Raw genomic sequence first — 27,718 nt, 5'->3', positions numbered from 1 at the left:
CCAGTAGCTCATTTGGTGGATTCACTAATAATATTCCAAGCTTTAACTATACTTCTCTAAGTACGGGGACTTTCTGATAGTAAATCAGAGTAAATAAAAAATATTATATATCTGAAATTTATATTTTGAAAATTAAAATAAATTATATGATATAAATTTAAAATTAATATAATATAAATTATTTTTAAAATGAATAAGGTTTATTGATGTATCATTCTTGGTTATAATAAATTAAAAAATCTCTAAAATTCCTATCTCTGTACTTCAATCTATAAAATAAAAAAAAATTCCTTTTTGCACCTTGTAGCTATTCACAAGGGTTTTTTTTTTATTCAATTTATTTATTTATCCCATTATCATCCAATTTGTTAATTTTATCAATTTGGTTATATAAAAATTCACAATAATAAAAATCTGATAATTCATTTATCTTAAAATTTAACAACTCGTTCCTTAGTATTCCACTCATAATAATAATAAAAGAAAATCAATTAAAATATATTTTATTACAATAATGGCAAATCATAATTTTGGGGGCAAGATTTACCAAATCACAATGATTAGTTAAATTGAAAGGGAGTCAGAAAATTTCCCGGGAAAATCAGAAAGAAAATCTCCACGCGTAATAAAAGGGAATGTCTCTAACCGACCCCACACACACAACCCAACGACTCACAAAATAATCCACTCTTCTGAGGTCGGTTCCACATCGTAACAGAATTTCCGAAAAAGCACGCTTAAATAGACGGCAATTCTCACCCACTCCAAATTGTCGAGCCCCCAAAAAAGCTTCCGTGACGATTAAAATTTCAAAAAGTTGCTTGACCTTTACCCTCTGGCGCGGTCATGTGTGGAACTGTGACTTCGTTCTTGGTCGTTCGCTAAATTCTCTCTCGATTTTGCGTTCTCTTCGAATTGGAAGATCTGTATTCGAACTTCGATCAATAAGAGGTGTTTTTTTTTTTTTCGAATTGAAGGTAGGTACACTGTATGCTTAATGTTTTGATGTTGATTTTTGGGATTCTTTGTTGAAATAAACGATACGAGTTTTTTGAGGTTTCACATTAGGGCTAGGGTTCTGAGATCTTTTGGAGCATTTTGATTTTCTCTTACTTTTTTGAGTTTGAGATTTCTTGATGCTTAAGTTTGGAATGATTAGTTGTTTTTGAATGATTATGTTGGCATTTTGTGAAGGATTTAATCTGGAGAGTTTCTGGGTTGAGGAGTTGTGATATTTAAATTTAGGTTTGAATGATTTTAGGACTTGCAATTTGGGTATACCAGAACAACAAAAAGAAATGTAGAAAATTTTACTGGAGAGAAAATTTGGATATGGCAATTCAATTAGAAAATTTGTCCTTAGGCAAATGTTTTTTTATTATTTTTTAAATGGTTACTGTTGCATAAAAATTCTTGCTTTCCTTGAGGCAATTTTGATGAACTTCAGTAATGGAACAGTTCAATCTTATTCTCCGTCCTTATGTAAGGATTAAGGAATATGTATCTTAAATAGTTGGTATTGGGTATATGAGGGCAAAGATTAAGTATGTGTATGTAGTTTGAAGTTTGTTCTAAACTTCTCTCTCTCTCTCTCTCTCTCTCTCTCTCTCTCTCTGTTTTATTTTATTTTATTTTATTTATTTATTTATTTTTGGGATTTGGGATAGGCTGGGAAGGTTTTATGTAAATGGAATTTTTTTTGCCCCCTCGAATAACCTGTCTTGTAGGCCAAGTGTTACCTTTAGAGATCAAGTCTTGTTGTTGTCGTGTTTTTTTATCTGAAAAAGAAAGTAAGTTTGAAAATTTGTGGCTAGCTAATATGGCATGATGTATGTGTATTCAGGAAAGGTATTTATTGAATGTCAAGACAGAATAATGAACAAAATTCATTTACTCTACTTTTTCTGAATGTAGATATTGAATTGGAAAGGTTCGGTCTTAGACCCTCATTGTTGTGTGCAATTTGGAGTTAAGCTGTTATTCAAATTACAGCTTAAGGTATGCAGAAGCCTTTTTTCTGCTACATTTGGTAGATATGAAATATGAAATAGGCTTCGATGGAGATTTGCAGTACATTGGAGTTTTGTATGTCTGAGAGTTATAACAGTACTTGGAAATCAAATTGAGGGATAATTTCCTTTTCCATATTGGACAATTTAGGAGAGAATTACATTTGTTATTGATGTGGTGGAAAAGAGTTAAAATCTGTGTCTTTGTGATGTATAGAATGTAGTCATCACAACGGTTGGGAAGATTGGAGCGGATGTAGTCCATAGAATTAAGGCATGGAGGCTTAAGTGGAGGAGTGCGTCTGGGGTATTCTGTGATAAACGAGTACCCACTAGACTAAAAAGAAAGTTCTATAGAATGGTTATAAGACTAGTGATATTGTATGGGACAGAATGTTGGACAACTAAGAAACAACATGTAGATAAGATGAGTATTGCTGAGATGAGGATGTTAAGGTGGATATGTGGCAAAACTGTAAAAGACATAATTAGGAATGAATATATTCGTGAATGGGTAGGAGTAGCACCGATAGAAGATAAGTTGAGAGAGAATAGATTGAGATGGTTTGATCATATACAACAGCGGAGACCAATAGAAGTAGTAGTGAAGAAATGTGATACAGTGACGGTAGATGGAAGTGTTAGAGGAAGCGGCAGACCTAGATTGACGTGGGTTAGTAAATAGAGATATGAATCTCGTTAATTTGACTAATTAGATGGCCGTTGATAAAATCAAGTGGAAAAGAATGATTCATGTAGCCGACCCCATTTGATGGGACTTAAGGCTTGGTTTGGTTTGCTCATAGGTCTGCTTTAGAAAAAGTAGTCTGAAGGATGAAAAAATGTCTTCTGACTTTCAGATTTAACTCAAGTTTTATTATTTAGATAGATCATAAGCGGAATCCTGGATGACAGATCTGAAGCGTAATCCTTGATGACAATCTTCTGATTTTGATTTTCTTTTTTATTCTGCCATCTGTCTGATAGCAGTTTTAGTCACTAAATCACATTTTCCCCCTGGTTGATTGTGTGTCTTATAGCTTCTCTCATTTTTCATTACATAGCTTTTGATTCACAAACTCTTGGGTAATTCTTTTTCTGCAGAATTTGAGTTTACTGAATTGCCATATATTGATGGCTTAACTTTTTGAGGTGTTTTGGATTCTGGTATGCTTTTTTCCTTTCTTAAACATCTGTCCTTGTTTTAAGTTTTATGGTTGTATCTAGAATGAGTTTCTTGGTAAGAGCTAAACTATGATATTTCTATATTAAGTATCGAAACTGTCCTTATGTCAATTTAGAGAAATGGGCTGCTTGATTAACTAGTCAGAGATACCTAGCCCATTAGAATGTGGTATGAGTTTGTGGTGGTCTGAGGAGTAAAAATCTCATATGAAGAAAATTTGTGATGGCATGATTTGTTTGATCTTGATCTCATACACTGTGCTACTTGGGAGTATGGCTCTGGCAATAAAGTTGTCACTTCGTCTCAAATCATGACATATAAAAGAAAAATAGCAGAAATGCTGTATTTTTTTGTAACTTGTTTACAATTTTGTGATCACCTTATGTATTCTGGTTATTGAAAGTGATATTGATGTGGAAAATGCAATGAATTACAAGCTCAACAAAATTTGCTGGTAATTTATAAAATCAAAGCTGAATAGTCCAGATAGAAAGTTTACTGCTTTTTTTTTTTTTAATAATCAGTCTGAAAGATTTAATAATGAAAGTCCGCTATGGGAAAATTTAAAATTAAATTGCTGCAGAGTCTTGTTGGAGATAATAAAGGCAGATGATTATGTATGAGCAAGACCCTGATGTTGTTCGTTGGGGTCTCCATCTTCTAGATGGTTGCAGCGTATCCACTGATGGTTCTCCTGGTAGTATAGTTCATTATGACAAGGATTTATCACAAGTTGAGTATGTCAAAGAAGATTTTTGTGAGACAAAGCACAATGAAGTAGAGAATGATGAGATAATTGCACGTGCTTTTCAAGAAGAACTATCACGACTCGCAGCAGTAGAAGCATCTGCATCTTCACAAGCTGGGGAAGATCATTTGCAAGCATCCATTCTTGCTCAGGATTGGCGGGGTCCTTCAAAGAGACATTGCAGTTTTGGTATTTGAGAAAAACCAGCTGTTGCACTTTGATTTATTAATTGAATTGGTTTTTTTTTTTTCCGAAAAACTTCTCTTTTCTGATTTGTTTTGATTATATTATCAAATGTGTAGAGGATGGGAACAATCAGAGAGATGCAGATGAAAGGGGGAAATACAGTTCATGTTCTAGCACAGAAGAAAAATCACTTGGTCTGGAGGACCAGTCATGTTCACCGGAGATAGCAGATGAGTCTACTCTTGATGGTGAAGTGGGAAAGAGGTTGAATCAGATGGTTCCTATTCCTGTAAGTGTATCTACTTTGGAGTAATATTCTTGCCTTAAAAGTTGAATGGAAGATTCCTTTATTTTGAAGTTTGTTTGTTGCTAGTCTGGTAGTCTATTTTCACATCAGTTTCTTGATTAGTTCTGCCTTCCTGTTCCTGTATGCTTATTTTGGTTGTAAGAGCATAGTTATTTAAGGAAAAAGATTGAGACCCACAATTTAAGTCTCACAATTATACCTACAAAACAATGACATGATATGTTATGTGTCAACTTTTGATTTGCCACAAACTCAATCATGTGAGGCCCATGTCCCTTGCCATGTCATTGTGGGTGAATTGTGGGACTTAAATTGTGGGTCTCTAGCATTTCTCTTTTGTTATATTTTTCATATTTCTTCATTGTGTATGTGTATATTTTATGGCAATGCAATGTACATTTTTTTCTATCTCTAGAACTTTTTTTTTTCTTCTTGCTTTTATGGAATGACAAATGAAACATCATTTACTTTGATATCATCTTAATTTTTTTTATGAGCAACTCACCTGAAAGCTCAAGTTGCTAGGAAATAGGTCCAATAATGTGTATTAAGCTCGTATGTTGTTGGGGCCTATTTGCCAATAGTTTAAGTTTCTTGAAAATTGATATTCTAACATGGATGGCAACAAAGCAAGCAAAAGATATTGCTTTTGAACCTTACTGGCTATTGACCATTATAATATTAGTATCAACCATTCATGATTATTTCTTTCTTCTCTTATTTTTGAGATACAAATACTAAACAAAAATTCAAAATTTTATCTTTTATTTTAAATGGAAAATAACAAAAAAATAAAAATAAATTTTGTAGCCTTCTTATGGTGGAGAGCAAGTGCTTTTTTAAGTGAGACCCATCTCTAACAGGCTTAAGCTTTTGAGACAACGGGTGTTCTAACAAATTGAATAAAAAGAAACAATAGAAAAAAGTGAAATAAGAATCAAATGCATTTAATCTGCTTGATAACTTTCCTTTCTTGAAATATGTATGTTTTTGTTGTCCTAGTAAATCTTACAAGGATGTCTTGTGCTTTTGCCTTTATGTAGTTTTTATATGTTTAATAAATACAGTGTATTCTAGAAAATTAGAAATGTAATAATTTTTTGAAAAATTGTCTAGGTCGAGCCAGTTCCACCCAATTTGCTTGTATATATAATGTGAAAGTTGCAATAACTGGTTATCCTGAGTGTCTATTTATGCCTCTCTTCTTGGTCTTTTCCCGGTTTTTAATAACACTCTTCTATATTCTGTTGGTAGATTAGTTAAAAGACTGCATTTAGTGCCTTCACACGTCTATAGCCATGTGTTGACTACGATAATTTCATTATATTTAAATCACAAGATCAGAGAAAAATAAGTGTAGAATTATAACAGTCTACTGGTGGGGACAAAGCTCTCAATTAACAGCTAAAGAGGCCATTACTTAACTGCTGGTTTGTTAATCCTTGGTGTTGCAACCGATGAATTGGGTCTACAAACGTCGGGCTTTATTCAATATGATTGGCTGCCTCATGCTCAAACACTTGTTTTCAGGCTTGATTGCCGGTGCTTTTACCACTCCATCATGCAGTGGTCCCTATTTTAGATAAGAAAAATTGGGAAAAGGGACATTTTTATTGTATCCTTGAAACTTTACACTAAATTTTTGCAGTTTAAATGCTTTATGTTTTCCGTCTTTAATAGTTTCATATACAAATAGTTTAAACTTTCTTCCTAACTTGAACAAGCCTCAAGTTTGTATAAGATTTTGTCATGATGGGTCACTCGCCTGACTATAGAGAACAAACAAGTTTCCTAATGTGAGTGGGAGAATTGCTTGGTATGGAATTTTCTTCCAATTGAGGACAAGAAATGTTCATCTTTGTTTTAGGCACGCACTTGTGTAATATAGGAAACACACTACATCACAAAGATGCATTAATTTTTTTTTCCTTTTGAGAAGATTTTTGTCTTGATGCTGGTTTATATTGCAACAAACAATGCTTGGCGTCTGTGTCGACTCATTTACTTGGTTTTGTAGGCTATAGCCTTTAAGTATCTAAACTGAATTGGAAGTGACATTTCCATATTTATTACTGTCTTTGTGCAGCATGTTCCTAAGATTAACGGAGAAATACCCTCGGTTGATGAAGAAACAACAGATCATCAAAGATTGCTTGAAAGGTTTTGTGTCACGTTTTTCTCTTTATACTTGTTTTATTTTTATGTATATGGCTGCTGCGTTTATTGTTTGTATGTCTTTTCAAAAAAAAAATTTCACTGGGGGATTTTTTTTTCTATTGTTTTATTTGCCTGGGGGCTTCCAAGCCAGGAATTCCTTGATTCTTGGATCTCCAGCTTCAATATTTAATCTTATTAGAGTTATGCTTATCATTGTTTATTTCTCTAGCTTAAAGAGTACTTTATGAGGAAACTTATAATTTTGAGCCCATCACCTGCTTGCGTAGGCCGGTTCTAGTTGAAGTATTTCAGAACTTGTTAAAAAAAATGTACAAGTTTTAACAAGCAAAGAGGTTTCTTGGCTTTGCATTGCTTCTCATTTTTAAAAATTGGGCTTCAGTTTTATGTCTTTCAATGGGCTTTTGTGTAGAGAAATCGAACTCTAATGGATGCTTTCCTTGTTAGACATGGAAAGTTGAAACTCAAACTTCTTTGGAGACCACCTTCAGAATATGGATTTCTACTGCTCTGGTTTTTGCTAACAAATCTGGTTAAGCTAGACATTTGGCTTCACTAATGTAGGATATGACTCCGTATAAAGCTGGCCGGATATGGACAATACAATTCATGTTGGTAGCTCCATGTAGTTGGGACTATAATTTTGTTAAGTTGAAGTGAGTTGATGAGGCCTTGTCTAAGCTTCCTTCCTTGGGATGACTTAAGAAGTTAGTGTAGGTGATTGGTCCACCCATGCTAGTTGGGCCAAATCTGTGAGTTTTAGTTCTTGAAGATATATCGATATGTGATTTATGAGATAACCAATCTTTCTTTTTATGCGAGTCACTCCATGGAGAAAAAGTCGACTAATGGTGAAGGGAACCATCACAATGGGAACTCTCAGAGAGAGCTTATTTGCCTTGAGCTTTTGTTCAGTTTTTAACTTTTTATGTTTGGTGGCAAGTTTTTGTGTGGATTTTGGCACTTAATTGACCTTTCTTTTGTGAGGCTTCACCTCTTTTGTTCTTGAAGAAACCTTGCATTGTCTTTCCAGTCGGCACCTATCTTGATATTATTGTTTTCCTATAGGGGAAAAAGAGAAGGCAACCTTGTTTATTTGTTGGGCACTGACAACTTTTGCACATGTCTTGACAAATGATATCTAGAAAGATTGCTTATCACATTCCTGTTCGCCCTCTGCATCTCTTCCTTGGTCTTTAAATGTCTTCGCTTTGTCTTTTCTTTTTATGTAATGCAAATGAAATTGGTTTTAGTATAGTAGTTTTTAATAGCAAAAATATTTGATCTTTTTCAGATTGCTTTTGTATGAGTTGGTTGAGCTAAAGGTTCAAGGAGATGGTAACTGTCAGGTTAGTTCTTATCCTTCTTAACAGTGCATTCATTTTTTTTTTCTGGTTAGAATTTTCCGTTATAGATTATTGTTGTCAATAATCTGTGTACTTGTGCTTTGTTGTTGTGAGAGATGATAGTGTTATAATATAAATATTGTCGTGAGTTGAAAATGTATGAAAATACATTTAGTGGACTATGATAACTTGTATTATATTTTTATTTTATGTATGCTGCTTGATAATATGCTCTAGTAATTGCATTACAGTCGCGCTTGAAAAAAGAATCATTTGCATTTCTTTGTATGTAGGAAAAATTTGCTCATCTGATTTATTCCATTGAGTTTGTGGTTATAGAGAAATCTTTAAAATTCGAATATGATGTAGGACAACTTTAGAAAACTTGGACTAAGGCCGCCTACGAGTGGGTTTTGGCTATGGAAAGTTGCTTGGGTTCAGATGGTAGAAGAAAGCTTTTAGGCTTTCTGGATCAAAAGAGATGAGGTTAGGCTTGATCTCAGTATTGAAAAAATTTAGGTGCTGAATTCTTGGTGCTAAAAATTTAATTAGTTAAAATTTTAGAATTGATACTAAAAGTAAAGTTTTACACTAACAGCAAAATTAGCTTCCACTGTGTTAGCACTTACCAATCAGTCATAGTCGGGTTTCGATTTAGAATGCTGCACCTTTTCTAAGTAGATTTTGTCTTAAGTATTAGCTGATTGTGCTAGGAGTTTTGGCATGCAAATCATGCTGATTACTGTTACTTATGTGATTGATTTTTTAGAGGTTTTCTGTGCTCCCTCCTCACCCCCTGGTCAACAGCTAGTGGTAGATTTAGTTATGTGTAATGTGAGAAGACCCTACTTATATTTTAGTGGTTCTTTCTATTATGATCTCACCACTTTCTTATTTTCTCAGTTCCGTGCTTTGTCAGATCAAATCTACCGTACTACTGAACACCACAAATTTGTAAGAGAACAAGTTGTTGGTCAGGTTGGTATATTGATTTATTTTCTTGATGCCATTGCATAGTGTTCCACTGGACCTAAAGTTTTAATGTTTATCTTTGCAATGCAACAATGTAATCAGCTCAAATCGCACCCAGAATTATATGAGGGTTATGTTCCAATGGCTTACAATGACTATTTGAAGCATATTAGCAAGTATGGCAGCATTCTTCACTTGAATTTTTTGGCATCTATGCTTTTCATAAAACCTGGTCATGCTCATTAATATTTTTTGATGTAAATCATTGTAGGACAGGTGAGTGGGGTGATCATGTCACATTGCAGGCTGCTGCAGATGCGGTATTAACAACTCTTTCTCTCTCATGTGCATGTTAGCATTATCTAGCTATTTGGTGACCATGGCTTCAACTGTTGTTCACAAATTCATATCTTTGCACTTTGCTTTCATTTTATCCTTCATTAACTGTTCATAATTTTCCCTCTATGTGAATTATTTCATATCTTGTATGAAGTTATGGGTTTATTGAACTGCTGCTCAAGCAAGAACCGATTGATCTTATGATGCTACGATCATCTGTAATTAACTTAAATTCAAACAATTTGAAATTTGGTCACATCACAGTTTGATCTTGACCTCAACCTTATTCAAGAATTTGCTTGTGAAGTTGCTTCATATTTCTTTTCTAAAAGAATTTAGTAGTTTTGTGAGGTGGAGATAAATATAGGTTCACATATTGTGTTGAGCCTCATACTGGAAGCATGGTGGTCAAGGCATGTGTCTGTATTGTGGGTCTACAAAACAGATGGGTGTTGTGGGACTGAGTCCTAATCAAGAGAAAGAAGGTTTTCCTACAATAATGGGTGGTTGAGACTGCAAAATATTTTGCTCATATTGATGTTGGCCTTGGTTGAAAGCTTTGAAGTGATTTTTCTTTAGCCCAAAGGTTCTTATTTCAATCAAATTGCATTTTGTATTTATGCCAACAATTAAGCTTAAGTAGACAAACTTGGACGGATACTTATCATTCTATTTCTATGACTGGGGAGAGGTGCTTAAAATTAAAAGGTGTTAAGATAAAGGAATGGTGTGTGTTAAGTGGGATTACAAACAAAGGCCTCACAAACATTACTTTGAAATTTAAATACCCAATAAAGCAAAGCTGGATCCTGAATCAAGTAATAGGTCTAAGGTTAGTTCTGACAACTCTAGCTTGTATCAAATGAAAGAATTAAAAAATAATAATTAAAATTTAACTTGAATTGATAACAAAATGGAACAACTTTTCATTTTTTTTTTTTAAATTTTAAAGATACAAGGTTTATTCATAAAACTTGTAGAATGCAGTTCATTTAGATAAATCTAAGTAGAAGGGGAGTTTTGGAGAGTTTGGAGTTTAAAATAACTAAAAAAAATTGAAAATTATTAAAAAGACTCATATGATGATGAGCATCCCATATGGCACCACAATGGGCTGCTATGACACTGATCCAGCCATTACAACACTTTAATGAGCCATTACGGGTACGGATTTCATCTTGGCCACTATAGTAGCCTATAATGGCTTTGGAACCCTCTGAAATCATCATGTAATATGTAATAGCCCCTTGGGCTGCCGAACCTTGTGCCTAGAGAGTAGCTCGCTAAAGGTGGAGGTCTCCAGGGGAGGAGATAAAAGTTGAGGTTTCCTTAAAAACTACCTTACACGTTGATGTTTCTACAAAATTCTACAATTTTAGTGAAACAATATAACTGCTTTCTTTTTTCTTTTTGCAATTCCTGAAGTTATTGGAAAGTTTTGCGCCTTCACCTTTCCTCTGAACATATTTTTTCTTTTCTTGTATCAGTACCTGCACTCATTTTACAACTCTGGCAATCTTATCAGTGCCCCCCTATTCTTTTTTTGTTGTTGTTGGAGTTTAGGAGGATTTAAAGGTTAGACCTACCCTTGTATTGCTGTAACCCACACCTGTAAACAAGTTTATTTAACATAATTTTCTTATGCTAGAAAATTAATTGGTTTTAGGTATGTTGTCATGCTAAAATAATTGCCTGAAACATAGGGTGATTATTATTAAATAGATTAGATTGTAGGGAAACATACCCATATACACCATACCACAAATTGGCTAATTTTACCACAAAATTTCGTAACATCAACCACAAAAGGCGTAATCTCACCACAAATTGTTGTAACAAAAAAATTCGTAACCAAGCCACAAACTTTTCTAACATGAATCACAAAATTTTGGACATTTTGCTACGCTAATTTGTGGTGAGGTTACGCATTTTGTGGTTGATGTTACAAAATTTTGTGATAAAGTTATGCCAATTTGTGTGCATATGGTATGCACCCCCCAAGGGGGTGCACACCATAGGCTTTCCCCAGGCTGTATTATCGATAAAACATTAAATTTCCTGTGTTTGGGTTTCATTCAGCTTTATTGGATTGATTGAGTTGTAACTGTTTGAAGGCATTTCTTGCTTGATGGTTAAACTAAAGCACACTCATTAATGGGATATTAGTTTGGGCTCCTTTTTGTTTTGAACTCTTGCAGATTCAGAGTAGAGTTATCTTTGAAATTTGTACATTGTTTATTATTTTTTAAGGGCCTAACATATTTGTATTTTAAATGAACAGTTTTGACTTTCTTTTCTGGCTCTGTTTTTTAATGAATGATTTCAAGTTAATAGTGCTATATAGTACTTATCCCATCCATGACTAATCCTTGGATATACTTTTATTGCAGTATGGTGTTAAGATATTTATCATAACGTCATTTAAGGATACTTGTTACATTGAGATTCTTCCACACACTCAAAAGTCGAAAAGAAGTAAGTGATGGCATCTCAATTTTTTGTTCTGAAAGTTGATGCACAATTGATCTCTCCAATAGTTGTTCTGTGCCACTAATACAGTGGGAAAGTCATTACGGATAACTGGATCACGCTGATTTTATCATATATTGTTGTGATCAACACAACACACACAAACATGGTCAAATAAACACAAAACAGGAAAAAACCCAGAATAATGTTTCACAAGTTTATATGATATCCCTACAAATGATATATAAAATAAAATAAAATAAAGTTTTGTTGAGAACACGTTATCCGTATTAAGATCCTAAATGGTAGTGATCAGCAGAAATAAAACAAAGAACATGCAGAATGATGCACCCTAGCGTCAAATGGAATGAAGTGCATCAAAGTAAAATGGACACACAGGAAAGGGTGTCTGCAGTGTTACCTCAGGGGAACAACCTAATGGTAGAAGCATTGAGAGAATAACGATGTTTCTCTGTTCATATACCATTGTCACCTGTTTTTATGATTGTGTCTAAGTTTGGAAACAATAAAAAAATCTGTTTTTAATTCACCCATCAAGGAAATAAACTGATGAAAATATTTTTATAGGTTAAATGAGTCTTCTTTAGAGAATTCAACTTGCTTTTGATGCCTTTTCAATCATAAACTTGTCATGTTGGTTTTATCAGGAACTTTAGCTCATGATATGTTTTTATGGTCTAAAAGAATTTCACTAGTTGTATATTGTATTCAAGAATGAATGGATTGTTTGGAATTGAGCTCTTTTGAGGTTTTAATGATTCCTTGGGAGGAGTTATTTAGGGAGAAGTTTCTGAATCTTTTGAGAAAAATTCAATAACTTAAAAGGGCTTCTAAGCATTGTTGGGTAATTTTGTTTCCAGTCTGTAAAATTCAAATTGGATTGATGAGGTGAAAGGTTGTAAACACAAATCATATCGCAAAATTACATTGCCAGTGCTGTTCCCCATAAACTGAGGGTGTTGGGAGGTAGAGGTAAGATTGGAGACAAATTTACACAAACTGGCTGCTCTCAAACTCCAACCTGCATTCTCATGCTTAGCAGCTCACAAGCTTTTATGATTCACTCTGACCATTTCTGTTCCACTTGCTTCATTTGATCTATTTTGTACTTCATGTTCAAGTTGTTTCATGTTATTATTATCTTAGAATTGTATATCATTTAGTTCTGTTTTTTATTACCAACTTTGACAATTGGTTGCATTTCTAACTGTAAGAGGGATAAATTTAAAGTGTTTTTTTTAGCTAATCCTTGGTTACATTGTTTTATCATTGTCGAGATGATGGCATTAAAGCTTCATGATTTGTCTTGTGCAGTTATATGTTTGAGCTTCTGGGCAGAAGTACATTATAACTCCATTTATCCAGAAGGAGGTAAGCATATGTCAACTTTTGATACCACAACTGACACTAGATGTTGTGGGAAACGAAGAATGATATAGTTGTAAACTCATTTCTTACAATGTACACATTAATAACAATTTTTGTGTATGAGCATGAATGTCAGTTATCTTCTTCCCTGCTTAATTTATTCCTTATGGCATTGCCCATTTGCTTTTAGGCCATGTTTGTTTGGGTGGACATGAGCTTGGGATTGGACTAATAGTCCAATAAAATTATTAATCCGATGTTTGGTTAAACAATTGAAGTACGGACTAATTATTTTAAACTTGACTATTAGTTAAGATAGGATACATAATCCAACAGATTGGTAGTCATAGGACTATTAGTCATGGGAATGCTAATCCAGTCCGCCCAAACAAACATTAGAGTATTAAGCCACATATTTCGGTTGGTGATTAATTCTGTAGCCATTTAGTTCTAATCATACATTCAATTTTTGATATCTTTTTTGGTGTCTATTTTTATCAAACTAGATTTTAATTTTTTCAAAAAACTAAAAATAAAAATCAGAATCAGAAAACAAGTTCTGAAAACTCAATCAAATTGCTTGCTTTGTTTTTAGAGTTTGTCTGGCTTCACCATGTAACATGTTCCTCTTGCTTTCACAATAGAATTTTGTTCCTCTCCTGGATTTAGTTAGTATCTGTTGCTTAGTTTTTACAGTTCTGACATTTTTCTTCTTCTTGACACGTTACTTTATTCTTAGATCTTCCTGCATTAGAGATGAAGAAAAAGAAGAAGTGGTGGATGCTTTGAAGTTAGTAACCACGGACAATGCTCATGGGGTTCGCAGCAAATTTCACACTCAACTCTTTTGTCGCGGGCAGAAGCTTCAGTTTGCTGACCTTTTACCACTTTCCGGCTCCTCTTAGTGGGATTTCCTTGGTTGGTGGGTACACCATTCCCATCCATTGGTTTTCAACTTCATTGATGAGAAATTGGCTGCTGTTGCTGCTGCCTGCTGTTAATATGCGTTTTCTTTCCTTGTACATAATAATTTTCATGACTATTGGCTTGCTCCTAATCCTTTTTTTGAAGCTATTTTCTTCTTATTTATTCATTCATTGATTTATTTCTAGCTTTCGCTGGAGGTTTTGTTTTTCTTTGGTCATTGCTGCTGCTGTTATTTTTATTTATATAATAATAAATTGCTATCTAGCGTCTTTCTTCTTCTGTTTCAGTTCTGTCTGTCTCGGATTATATTTCTGTACCATTTCATTCTGAAGGTGACTGCATTTTGTACAGTTTGAATAAGCATTTTGTGACTCTTAATTCTTTGTTTCGTATATCACGGTTTGACAGTTTATCCAGTGGTGCAAGGTTTATATAAAATGAACTGGCTCTTTAGCAATGCAAGCTCAGAGCGAGTAACAAAAACAGAAAGATTAATTATACTTCTACGTTTTTGTGATTTAGTTTGAAAACATTTTAGTCCTTATTGTAATTTAGAAATGTACTCGTCCTAATGTGATTTGGAGTGAAGTGCAAAATAGATAGATTCTAGCGAGTTAACAGCTTGTGACCAACAAGCTCCTTGTGTTTTGCACTTCACTTCAGATCAAAGGGGGTTGGAAGTACATTTTTCATTGATTAATCCGTCGATAAAAAGTGTAATTTACCAAAATAAAAATAATAAATAAAACCGCAAAGCAGTTCCAGCATGATGAGCGAACAATCCACCACCTAACTTGACTTTATTTATCTTTCCTTTCAGTGAATGTATTAATTGAAAAATTAAAGAAGAGCAAGTAAGGGAATGAGAAAAAATGGATACAGTGCATCTAACCAATATGAACATTCCAATATGTCATTAAAAGGGTGAAAAAAATTTCAAATCGAACAAGGTTAGTTAACTGGCAATTGACCTGAAAATAAACAAAATATAGTAAAAACAGCTACAAAGGCCAGTAAAAATGTAGCTGCTGCAGAAAATTGCAGTAATATTTACATATAAACTATGTTCTCAACATCATACACTTTAACATCTCTTCACTGCGGCAATTGACCATTTATACTCTTCTTTCCAGACCTCATACACGTATTCCCAAATTACAAATTGCAATCTGAATATACCTAGAGAGAATAGACAAGCAAATCTTATTTCAGCAGGTTAACTGAACTCTCTGTTTATTTACAGCTACTAGAAGCTCCATGTAGAAAATAATATAACTCAAGATTGATTAATTTAGGTCATTATCCATGTTAGCTGTACAAAATATGTCGTCTTTTCCAAATTGGGATATACTTCAAGAGGAAGAGTATGCAGATGTTAACCCACTGTGCCGCTCTGCAAGTACAGTTTTACATGTCATGAGAAATAGTTTCAACATTTAGTAAACTTGACGTCGAGTAATGATAAGTGTATAAAAAATAATTCCTTACCTCCAGCTGTGATAAGCTTTTCGACTCGCGAAACAATATGTTTGCCATAAGTGAACCTCTTCAGTGCATTCAAGTGGACCTTGATGCGCGAGAGAATTAATTCACGGCTCTGATCATTACAGGTCTCAAGAACCTTCTGCACAACATAGTTTCCAAAAGGATCTTTCATCATCGCCTGCATTTGCATTTTCACACTTCCAGTTATTCACACATATTAGTTGTAGGTGAGAAAAAAAAAATGATTTAACAGAAAGTGCTAGCAGATTCAGCATACGTAAGACAATCAAGAAATGCTCGTGCTGAACTTCATACTATTCATTTGAGCTCTTTTACAGTGTTCTGAGCAACTATGCTACAGGGACTTGGGTACAAGTATTGGTTGTGTTTGACCTCCCTAAATGTTAATTTTAGGTTACAGGAGCATGTATCCAAAAATTAGGTATTGGTACATGGACACGTTATAAACATTTAAATACATCGTATCTACAATATTTTGATATAAGAAGATTTATTATCATTTAGTTATTACTTGACATTAAATGGGATTTTTTGGGGGGAAAGCAAGAGATTTTATCCCCCATCCATGTGGGAGGTGCAAAATTGTTCTTTATTATCAAACGTAAGATGCTGCTGCTTCTTCAATCATTGTTAAAAATTAGAGAATTCAAGTGTCTGATTTAAAGAAAAACAACATAGAAGACTATGATTGTTCGTATCATGAAATATTCTACTTCAGAATTTGGGAGACATGAGATTGACAAAAACCTGCAAGGGTTCATTTTCATCTGTGGAACCGAGCATCTCATTCACCAAAAGTTGACGCTCTTCAGGACCACCAAAAGTTAAACACTTCTCAACAACATTAGAGGCAAACTTCTGCTGACTCATCTTCACTATTTGTCCAGCTAGCTTGCTAATAATAGTAGATCGTTCATGTGGTTTACCATGTTGCAGGAGATGCTATAACCAAGCAAAAAATAAGAACATCAGTGGACAAAATAATTGCTATATACTCTGATTGATAAAGCAAGATTGCTGTATGAATTAAAGTATACTCATCATACCAAAAAAAAAAAAAAAACACATTCAAGAATGAAAGATAACATAGAAATCAGCAAAAGCTTTCACTTCCTCTCATTTTTTGTCTTCCTCATAATAGAAATTAAGCCAGTTTGATGTCAAATTAGAAGAGAGTTAGAATAATGCCCAGCTTAAACACAACCATAGATCCCAAATACATGGGGCAAACTACACATTCTTTTTTGCCCATAGCTACATCTAGAGCCATGTGTATTAAGCAATTTGATTGTAAGAAGTAAATGGAGATTCCGTGTCTCATGCAGCGAACCATCAATTTAGGAGAGAAGAATCGATCTTACAAGGTAATAACCAAGGAACACCTAGACTCCACAACATAATCCCTAGACAGAAAGTGGGATCTCACTGCCAGTCAATGACACATATAACACACATGCAGAAGTAAATTTCAAAAATACCTGAATAACATAATTCCCATATTGATCTTGTGCCAGAGTACAAACAGAATGCATAATTTCATCCATGATAGTTTGCTGTGTCTTTGGATCATCACAGTGCTCCAGAACCCTCTGCTGACATCAAATGACATTACATGATAGATGATATAGAAAACCAACCAAATTAAGCACACAACTGCAAATTTCTAACCTGAATGACACGACAACCATAAGGATGTGTGGAGAGTGCCACAACTTGGCCAAAGAAGGCTAAGATAATAAATTGAATTCGATCTTGAGGGACACATTCTATGCACTTTTGGATAACATGATTACCATTCTGATCACGGACACATTTCATGACGAAACCATCGAGCTCTGCTACCATCTGTGTTTGTTGTTCCACATCAACCACTTCCAAGGCCTGTTGGCAGAGTTACAACATGGACACAATCTATAATAGGAAAAGAAAAAAGAAAATGCTCTCTTAAGGAATGGATATTCATCATTCCATCATCTAACATAGACAAGAGTCGCATAAGACATGATAAATCTAGTAGGATCTACATTGACTGTCAATAAATTATAGAGAAATACTTCACATTGCCTATCAGCATAAGATGATGCTGATCAAATTTCTTCTTGTGATAAGGGTACTCCTTATGCTTTCCTTACAAATCTTTTTGCCAAAGAGAAGCCAGGTTCCCAACACCACAACCAACGAAGAGAAGATCACCAAACTTGATGGAAGTGTTTGGTAATAAGAAAGGGTTGTATGGCATTTGAGGCAAGAGTGGGAGGAGGCCAAATTTCGACTTGGCTTAACATGTAAGTATGGACTAGATCTTAAGCTTATAATTCGTATATCTTGAACAACTAATAACAGAGGTTAAGAAAAGTAAAACACTTGTATCAAAATAGTGCACATTTAAACTCAAGAGAGATGTTGTGCAGTGAAAGCAGAACAAATAAGAGAAAGCTTAAAGAATGCACCTTCTGAATTACTCTGCAACCATACATCTGAAGACTCAGAGGCAATACATGACCAGTAAGCTCGTTGGCTAACTCCTTCGTTTGACTCTCCGTGCCATGCTCAAAAAACTACATATCCAAGTACAACTATTAGCCTATTAGATGATAAATTCAGAATTATATAAGATTTATTGAGTTCATTTGATGAAAAACTATATACTTTCTGTATGACATAATTCCCAAAGACATCAGTCATCAAAGCACGAGCATGGGGGATAATCTCTGGGAATATCTTTGTCTTTTCTTCCACTGTAGCAGTTTCTAGCTTCTGTTGAATGAAGCGACTCCCATACTGATCCGTACTGCATTATAAAAACAAGAGACAAGGAACTCATAAAACAAGCTGAAGCAGCAGGAGTCAAATAAAGACAACCAAAACATCTACTGCACACCTGAATTCAACTACATTATCAATGATATCCGAAAGTTCATAAGACCTGGTCTTGTTGTTCTTGAGCTCTTCTAATAAAGAAGATGCAAGTACACCTTCCATGTTAGTTCCAACATTTGGATGCCATGGCCCACTAGAACCTCCCAATGAACTTCTCAACATAGAATTAAATCGTGAGATCCGTTCATTCTGCAACATAGGACCCGCATATCCACCAGATGGAAGTACAGGCTTGGCTGTTGTGTTTCCTTGATATGGCATGCTGAGATCAAAAGCTGGATTCACATGACATCCATGATTCAAACCGCCAGATTTACGAAGAAATGCAGTCTCATACTGGTTTTTCTGTTCAGCCAGCAGTGCCTCAAAATAAGCTTTCTTTAACCCTTGCAACTCTCCATGAGCATGTGAAGTGCCAAAATAATTCCTTCCTTGAGAAGAATCATCTGAGGAAACTGCAGCATGCATTGCATAATCAGAACTTTTCTGCAAGCACTGGATATAACTTGGATCCAGATGTGGCAAATGAAGGTCAGACCCGGCTTGACTGCTACTTCTACTCGAATTTTGTCCATTTCCACCACCACTCAAAATTGAACCTAAAAATAAAACAATATGTAAATGACAAAATCCAGCCAAGGTACTCTAGTGAAAGAAAAGTTGCATAAATGGCATCAAGAATAAAAAATAACCTGTACCAATTGTTGTATTTTGCTTCTTGCTAACGGAACACCCACTTGGCATGTGGCCAAAAAAGTCCACACAGGAAAAATTATCATTTTGATAATGGATGTTAGATCCTTCTAAACTTGTAAACCCTGAAGGATTCATTTTCAAGAGAGATGGTTGGGGAAAGTTTGTCTGCCCATCAAAACCTAACTTGGAAACATTTTGGTTTGTTACAATTCCATTTTTCCTTGTTAAATCAACATAGCTGGTAGGAAACTTGTCAATAAATGGCTGATGCAGATTCTGCTTGTGACCATTTGGCATATCCAGCAGTTGATTAGGTTTATCAAATCCCATTCGGAGTTGAGATTGCACACGACTATCTTCATAAATAAGTTGATTTTTTGACAGGTTAAGGCCAGTTAAAGAAGCTGCAATATCAGCAAGCTCATTCATGTTAGAAGAAAGACCATTCATGGCATTTGAGCCAATAATATTCTTCTTTTCCACTGGGAAACCTCTGTTACCCACAGGAGGAAGACCAGGACTTGAAGACCTTCCAATCACCTGAGGTTCAGGGGTTCTACTCCTTGGCAGAGGTGCAGCCACCGCAGATGCAAAAAAATGAGAAACTCCAGAACCAAGGCTCTGAACTCTAGGCAGGCCAGCATTAGTTGCCCCAGGATGCAAGGCTGCTTCTGTGGATTCCATACCATTACATAATTCTGCTAAATGATGACTAGAGATGCCTGTTGTATCCACAGTATCACCAAATGAATTACAACTTGCAGGGCGTGAGATATGACCTGCTAAGGAAGCAGGTTGGTCAATACCTTCCTGCAGAAAAGGGAAAAATTACTTTTAATCAACAGCCTAACAAGATGTCTGCATAGTATCATAAAATCAAACAAAGCTATTATACAGATATGCATGTTCAAATAAATCCTCAAGTTTTTTTTTTTTTTAATTGCAGCGAGGCAAAACCAAAATGCCTCCATATTTAATAATCTCCAAAAACTGCTTGTGACAACAGCAACAGTAGACAGTTTTTATGCTCAAGTTTTGTTATGTGTTGCTCAATTCATCAATTCACTGCGATTCTCAGTTTGGTCCGGTTCCACGATTTATCATACCTATTTGAGTCAAAACCTTGATGAATTATATCATATCAACCAATTTGAAAAAAACAGAGATCACGACAATAGGGATTATGTTTCAGTGTCTCATCTACAATTTGCAGATGATACCTTTTTTTTTTCTTCTGCCAAGGAAACTAAAATGGCTAATCTTCATTCCCTATTGAGAATTTTTTAGGTGGCTTTTGGGTCGAAGGTAAATATGAATAGAAGTTCTATTGTTTGTATTAATAATATTCTCATTTACTGAATAGGTCACAAAGTTTGGCAGATCTTTTGGGTTGTTTATCTAGGGCTTCCTTAGGGAGGTAATCCTGGGTCTAAATATTTTTGTAACCTAATGATTGAAAAAATTGGTAATGCGCTAGATGGATAGAAAAGGGCCTTAATTTTCAATGGAGTAGGCTTACTTTGGATCATTCCGTTTTTGTCTAAGTATTCCTAATTACTATTTGACAAATGAAGCACGGATACTTCAAAAAGGGTGACGTATCCGTATCAGATACTTATCGGATACCGATACTCCTCGGATACTCACGGATACGTATCGGATACTTCTTAAAAGTATCGGATACGTATCGGATACTTCTTAAAAGTATCAGATACTTCTTAATTAATTTTTTATTAATTTTGAAGTATCGGATACTTAATTTTGAAGTATCGGATACTCAAAGTTATATATTACTTATAATATTTTGTTTAGTTCTTTGATAAGAGGAATATAGTGAGAGTTAAAGTAATGGAATTTGTCAAATTGATGTATCCTTGTTGTCTCTCTCACTTCTCTCTCGCTTTTTCACTCTCTCACGTTTCTTTTCTCTGCTTTCATTCTTTTTTTGGTGTTGACATGTAAGGATGATGTTTAATTTGCATTTGCATTTGCTTTTGCTTTTAGTTTTGGATGTTTTATGAATGTTTGAGCACTTTTAGGTTAATAGGAATCCCTCTCCTTATTTATTAATTTACTTTAAGTTTTATTTTCATGCATATTACATTATTAAAATTGTATAAAAAAAAAAATTATGAATGTATACCCGCTGTTTCCGTATCGTACTTTTTCAAATTTTGACATATCGCCATATCCACATCCCCATATCACCATATTCGTATCCGTGCTTCCTAGGCTATCATTGATGACTTAAAAAAGTATATTTGCTGAAATTTTTATTTAAGAATGGTTTTTTGGCTTTAGCTAAGGTCTTGTGATATTCAATGATGAAGGGGAACAAGTTGAAGCTATTGACCTTGAAGACTCTTAGTTTTATAGGAATCTTTCTTCTTTATCAAGTTGTCTTTTGCTTTAGGTTTTATTTTTATGAATACTGCATTACTAAAAATTGTTAAAATAATATTTTTTACGAACGTATCCCCGCCGTACCCGTATCCTAGTTTTTCAAATTTGGTCGTATCGCCGTATCCGTATCGTATCGTATCCATATCCCGTATCTGTATCCGTACTTCCTAGTTGTCATCATTGAGAGTCCGATGGGTGTGGCAAATAAGATTAATAAATGACAAGATTTTTTTTTCTTTTTTTGTGGCAGGCTAGTGGTGAGGGGAAAAAAATTTCATTTGATTAATTGCCTTGTGGTTTCTCTTATTAAGAACAAGGGGTCTTGCTTTGGGGCATATTGTAGAGAATAATATTGCTTTGCTTAGTAAATTATTATGGAGGTTTCTGGTCGATTACAATTCTTTATAGCATATTGTCATTAAAAGTAAGTATGGGAAGTGGTTAATTCAGGGAATTCCCAATCTCCATACAAATTTAATTCTCAAGATGTATCTTGATTCTCTGGGTTTGTTCGTTTTGATCAATTATTTTCTTGATTGTATCGTCTTTCGAATCTCATATAATGTCTCCATTTCTTCTATGGTCTCTTCTTGTACTTTCCCCATCAACTGAAATTACAATTTTTTTTTAGAAACTTGAATGATCGTGAAGTTTTTGAATTCTTTTCCTTGTTGTTTATTATTGATAAAGCGTTTTTAAGACAAGACACTATTGATAAAAGAATTCAAACTGCTCATTCATCTGGGGAATTTTCTTGCAAATATTTCTTTGATAAGATTATTGATAATCCAAATGTACTATTGTTTGAACCTCCTAATATGATTTTGAGTGCAGATATATGAAACTCAATACTAACGACATACTTCATATAAGGATGTCTAATTGTTATCTATGTCCATGGTGGTGTTATGTGCAAGGAGAAAGAGAGTATTGATCATTTAGTTTTACATTGACCCATGGTTTTGTCTTTATGGTGTAGATTATTTTGATTTCCAGAGATGGAATGGTGATACCTACTTTTTGTGTTGAGATGTTATTGATTTTTGGAATTTTTGTTCTAATAGGAAAGCCCAACAAATATCAATCAAAAAGGTTCAACAAATGTCAATCAATGCTAGAAGCTCAAAAACAAAACAAAAAACAATATTAAGGATTAATTGGAGAATGAGTTTACCATTTTAAAATAAAACATAAGAAATGATAGATTTTAATAGTACTGTGATGGAAAAAAAGAAAATAATGGTGATAGTATTTACAAAAAAGGTATTTATAATAACAAATACATAAAGTATGTTATCCAACCATTTATAATAACAAAGACGTAAAGTAAGTTACCTTAACCATTTCCATGTTTTCTTTATCTCTCTATCTCTCATCTTTTTCCTTCTTCTTTTTCAGATTTTCTAATAAAATCAAGAATTTTCTTTACTCTTGTACATTTTCTATTTAACAAAAAAAAAATAAAAATAAAAATAAAAATAAAAATAGAAATAGTTCTTGTTAGGTATTCCTAATCAGGGTAATCGGACGCTCTACTCCATTACAACATAACGGCTTCAAAGGGTTCCGATCCTATTACAGCCGCTATAGCGGCAAGACAAAAGTTCATGAGTGTAACTGCCATTAGTGCTCCATAGCAGTAGTTCAAACATGCGAACTTTTAAGAGTCTTTATTTTACTTTCTTTTGGTTTTTTAATTTCTTTTAGAAACCCAAGCCCTCTAAAACTCCTCTTCTAACTTAGATATACTGTTCTAACTTACAAAACTACAAGATTTGGTGGTAAATTTTGCATCTTAAGATTGTAAGGTTGCTGGGTAATTCATTCTCAATATAACTTTCATTTTAAAATAAATAAATGAATAATTTGTGCCTTTATTTAAGATACAAATAAAATAAACCTAGATATTACTTGTTTTAGTTTAACTTTGTTGGTGGAGACTTTTGGACATTCCATTTTCGAAGTGTTATTCATCAAGAATATATAGGTTACTAATTTGAATTATTTTTTACTTTAAACATGCTTTTTTTTTTTTACTAATATTTTTGCATCTTTTAACTATGATTATAATAAATAAAAAAATGTGGAAACATTATAGACTTTTGCTTTTCCACTAATCTTTTGTTTTGGTTTCCTAAGCAACAGATATGTTTCGGTAATTTTTATGTTAACAAAATGAAATTGTTTAGTTTTCTAAATAATAGAAGCATATCTTGTCAACATTCATTACACATTGCTGGAGTTCATTACGTCAACTGACTTGTAACATGATTACAAGTCAATGAGAGAAAATGGGGAAAGCAGTGACAAAGAAAAACACATCATGATAGATCCAATTGTGAAACAAAAATTAAGCTAGAAATCTGAGATGGCATGGGCAACCACAAATTAAATAGTCAAATCAACTCTTGACAATTATACATTTCAACATTACTGAGATGATTAGAGGAAAGTTTTTAAGAAGATCAAAATACAGTTTTAATGGCCATGAATGACAGCACCCAACTTATCAGAACCCAGGTTTAATATGTGATATGTAATTTACAAGTCAAATGGTATCCCGTTTCCAACTTCCAATTGAATGATTCAACAGCAAAGCCATATTATAGAAGTTCAGCTGCTATTATCTAGGCTTATCTTCAATAAGGAATCATCAGATTTCGTCAAAAAGTGCAAAAAAAATTTGCTTCTATGACAATTGTATAAATATGAGAACAATAATAGAAGATAAAAAGAAATTTCACAATAAAACTCTTGCATGAACTATAAACTGTTTAACAATTACAAAATTTAGTACAGCCTAGATAAATCACCTGTAGAATGTCGGCAAAACTCTTCCTCCTTTTACCCAATCCTGCACCTGGCAATCCAATAAAACTGTCAGAGCCTCTGTTCAGCCACTCAGTGGAGGATGGCCGTGAGATACTCCTTGAACTAGCTTTCCTCAACTCCATCAACTCCTCTTCTGCCTTCTGTACAGATAAGCTAGGCTGCATTGAGAATAATGATGAACTGCCAACGACATCAACCAAATTCCTATTCGGCCAATCACCAACCCCCCCAAAGGACGAACCCCCTGCCTGAAACCTTTGTGCCACACGCCAATCCTCCCTTGACAGTAACGGTGGGGGTAATCTAGGATTCAGATTTTCATTTGAATAGTAGTACGATAAATAAGCAGGGTGCGATCGAATTTCTTCTTCTGACAATAATTCATCGACATTACTACTGCTATTATCAATCAGTGCAAAATTTGGATTGCTAAATAAACAACCCACTGCACTCAAAGACCCTTCAACTGTAGGAGGAGCACTGCCACTCCGAAACATATTAAGATCCCTCTCCTGATCAATAACATCACGACTACGCTGCTCTCGCAGCATTAATTCAAGCTCACTATGCAAAGTATCTTCTAAATTACCATTCGATCCTCTCGTCATCCCATTTTGTAGGCTCCTCCTTAAATTCACATCAGACAGCATATCTATCTTACTCCCAGTAACCATCTCAAGAAAACCCTAATTCAATTTACCCCCACACACACACCCCAAAAAAAATTTTAAAAATCAATAAAACCACTAAATTCAAACAAAAACAAAACCCAAAATTAACATTGCAATTACACACCTTCAGACAAATTTACAATTGATGGGTTGTGAAACTGAAACAACAAACACAAAATTGAATAATCAGAGATATAACATACATAGAACTAAAATCAAACATACAGCAAAAAAAAAAAAAAAAAATTGAAAAAAAAAAATACAGAAACCCAAATACGATATACACATAATTGACAATGGGGTTTGATAATTCATGCGAAAATTGCAGAGAAAGAGAGAGTTTTGGGATCGTTGGGACTTACAAGGGGTGGAATTAGCTTCAAGTTCACGTGTAATTTGTGAGGAATTGAAGCCGTTAAAGGGCAAGATCGAAAATCTAGCAACGATTTTGGAACAATTCGATGGAGAGAAAAGGGAAAATATACAGAGGCGAACAAGGTGGAGATTTTTCGAAACGGTCGCGTTAGAATTGGAGAGAGAGAGAGAGAGAGAGAGGGAGAGATGGGTGGGAAGGGAAGCAACTACTGATGATACGTGTATGGGGGCGATTATGGAACGCTTGATTGAAAATTGACGGTGGATGATTCGGTGTTAGGGTTTACGTGCATGGAGGCATGCATTTATTATGGATATGGACACAGAATGAGAATAAGGAAACTACAGTAATTGAAGTAATTTCTTGTTTGGCTTATTTTATTTTATTTATTTATTTAAAAAGTTTATATGTTTGGTAATTACTAAAATAAAATTACTTTTCATTATGGAAATTTTTTTGCAATTCTTTTACTTGTAGAGAACAAATCATAAAAACTAAGGTAAAGCACCAGCAAGTTTTAAATAATGATCTTATAAATTATTTTGTCCCAACTTTTTTTTTTTTACAGGTTTAAAAGTCTCATTCTAATGTGAATTACATAAATGGTCAAGCATAAAAGCGCATCTGTTATGTGTTGAAGGGCAAATGTAGATTTTCTGATAATATTGAAATTAAATATAACACTTCAAAAAAAAAAAATGTTTTAGTGTATTTTTTCAAACGTAACATTTCAATATAACACTCTAATAACGTAACACTTTAATTTAACACATTAATTCCTTAGTGTACTTTTCTTAAACGTAACAACGTGACATTCTATAAAATTTCCTTAATATATTTTTTCTAAACGTAACACTCTAATCAATGTAACACACAAAAATTCTTTAGTGTATTTTTTTCAAATGTGACATTTAAAAAACATAATACTCCAATATAACACACTAAAAAACTATTTGTTGTACTTTTTTTTTTCAAACGTAATACTTCAATTAATGTACCACACAAAAACTTCTTAACATATTTTTTCAAACGTGACACTGTAAAAATGTAATACTCTAATGTAACACACTAAAAAACTCCTTAATGCACTTTTCACAAGTATAACAACGTAGCATTCCAAAAATACTCCTTTAGTGTATTTTTTTTCAAACGAAACACTCCAATCAATATAACACACAAAAACTCCTTAATGTACTATCCCAAACATAACATTCAAAAAACTTAACACTCCATTGTAACACACTAAAAAACTCATTAGTGTGTTTTTCACAAACGTAACAACGTAACATTTCAGAAAAAACTTCTTAGTGTATTTTTTTTTCAAACATAACACTCCAATCAATGTAATATACAGAAATTTCTTTAGTTTACTTTTTTCAAACGTAACACTCTAATGTAACATTAGAAAACCACACTAACAGAAATGTAGATTTTCACGCTCGACAACTAACACTTTAGCCACCAATCCATCAAAAAAAAATTTTCCACGCCTTACATTTTCATTCTCATCTCAAAAACAAATCACAAAAGTAAAAATATAAATCACAAAAGGAATTCACTTAAACTCAAATAGCACAAAATCAAATAAATATAATTTTTCAAAACAAAATAAACTAATTGATTTATAAGAAAACTCTTGGAACTAAATGAATTAACATTCCCATATATGAAATTTATGCATAAATTTTCGTAAAAACTAACACAATAGTGTGAGCCTCATCTCAAATGAAAAAATTGTGTTTAATATTTGTGTTTCTAATTTATTTTTTTGAAAAAAATTTGTTTGTCTTTTCGAAATTTTGTAGTATATTTTTTATTTTATAAATTTTTGTAGTGTAAAATTCATTTTACACAACCTTTACGTGTGGAAGCCATCTCTTAGGCTTCATTTGGTAAGTTAGGTTAGTTTTTTTTGACTTTCTAGTTATTTTAGTTTAAGTTAAAAAGTTCGGTTGGATTGATTTTTTTGAGAAAAAAATAAAACAATTATAATTTGAATGTAACATTATTTTATTATGTTTTGTGATTAATTTAGCTAAAAAAATCAACGCAACCCAATTGTCAAATGATACCTAAAAACTTTTGTAGTTTTTTCACCTCTGCTATTTTCTATTAAAAAAAAGGGCAAATTACATATACACCCCTCCAGGTTTGGTTAAATTACAGATACCCCCCTGAGGTTTCGGAAATTACATCCCGCCCCCTGAGGTTTGTATTTTCATAACAATTTACCCCCTGAGGTTTATATTTCATAACAAATTACCCCCTAATTTCTTATGCAAATATAGCATTCAGGGGGGA

At 33.7% G+C, this 27,718-nt stretch overlaps 2 protein-coding genes across 9 annotated transcripts; one reads left to right on the top strand and one right to left on the bottom strand.

The window, feature by feature from the left end:
• Positions 1–534: 534 nt before the first annotated feature.
• Positions 535–14,339, top strand: LOC114287020 (Cysteine proteinases superfamily protein). Of its 6 annotated transcripts, none has more exons than XM_028230281.2 (12): positions 535–977; positions 3,114–3,176; positions 3,779–4,132; positions 4,246–4,418; positions 6,523–6,596; positions 7,906–7,960; positions 8,861–8,935; positions 9,032–9,105; positions 9,201–9,249; positions 11,659–11,743; positions 13,073–13,129; positions 13,866–14,339. In XM_028230281.2, the coding sequence occupies exons 3-12, from the start codon at positions 3,805–3,807 to the stop codon at positions 13,913–13,915; spliced, it is 1,020 nt and encodes a 339-aa protein (XP_028086082.2). In that variant the 5' UTR covers positions 535–977; positions 3,114–3,176; positions 3,779–3,804; the 3' UTR covers positions 13,916–14,339. The 6 variants fall into 6 exon arrangements, with proteins under 6 accessions (XP_028086082.2, XP_028086081.2, XP_082729407.1 ...); XM_082873293.1 differs by having other exon boundaries at positions 772–951; XM_028230280.2 differs by lacking the exon at positions 3,114–3,176 and having other exon boundaries at positions 595–977.
• A 703-nt stretch (positions 14,340–15,042) lies between these two features.
• On the bottom strand, positions 15,043–25,791 carry LOC114287019 (pumilio homolog 4-like). Of its 3 annotated transcripts, none has more exons than XM_082873257.1 (12): positions 25,404–25,791; positions 25,166–25,199; positions 24,352–25,056; positions 19,138–19,945; positions 18,441–19,038; positions 18,209–18,350; positions 18,010–18,117; positions 17,228–17,440; positions 17,038–17,148; positions 16,307–16,501; positions 15,542–15,716; positions 15,043–15,446 (listed from the first exon to the last, which is right to left on the bottom strand). In XM_082873257.1, exons 3-12 carry the CDS (start codon positions 25,042–25,044, stop codon positions 15,406–15,408), a joined length of 3,084 nt encoding a protein of 1,027 aa, XP_082729383.1. In that variant the 5' UTR covers positions 25,045–25,056; positions 25,166–25,199; positions 25,404–25,791; the 3' UTR covers positions 15,043–15,405. The 3 variants fall into 3 exon arrangements, with proteins under 3 accessions (XP_082729383.1, XP_028086078.2, XP_082729393.1); XM_028230277.2 differs by having other exon boundaries at positions 19,132–19,945; positions 25,404–25,694; XM_082873267.1 differs by having other exon boundaries at positions 24,352–25,199; positions 25,404–25,689.
• Positions 25,792–27,718: the final 1,927 nt, after the last annotated feature.

Source organism: Camellia sinensis, chromosome 1 (assembly GCF_055761805.1).
Source record: "Camellia sinensis isolate YWXY chromosome 1, ASM5576180v1, whole genome shotgun sequence".
Classification (NCBI taxonomy): domain Eukaryota; kingdom Viridiplantae; phylum Streptophyta; class Magnoliopsida; order Ericales; family Theaceae; genus Camellia; species Camellia sinensis.
Note: the sequence above shows the minus strand (reverse complement) of the source record. Positions and strands in the feature narration are given on the sequence as shown.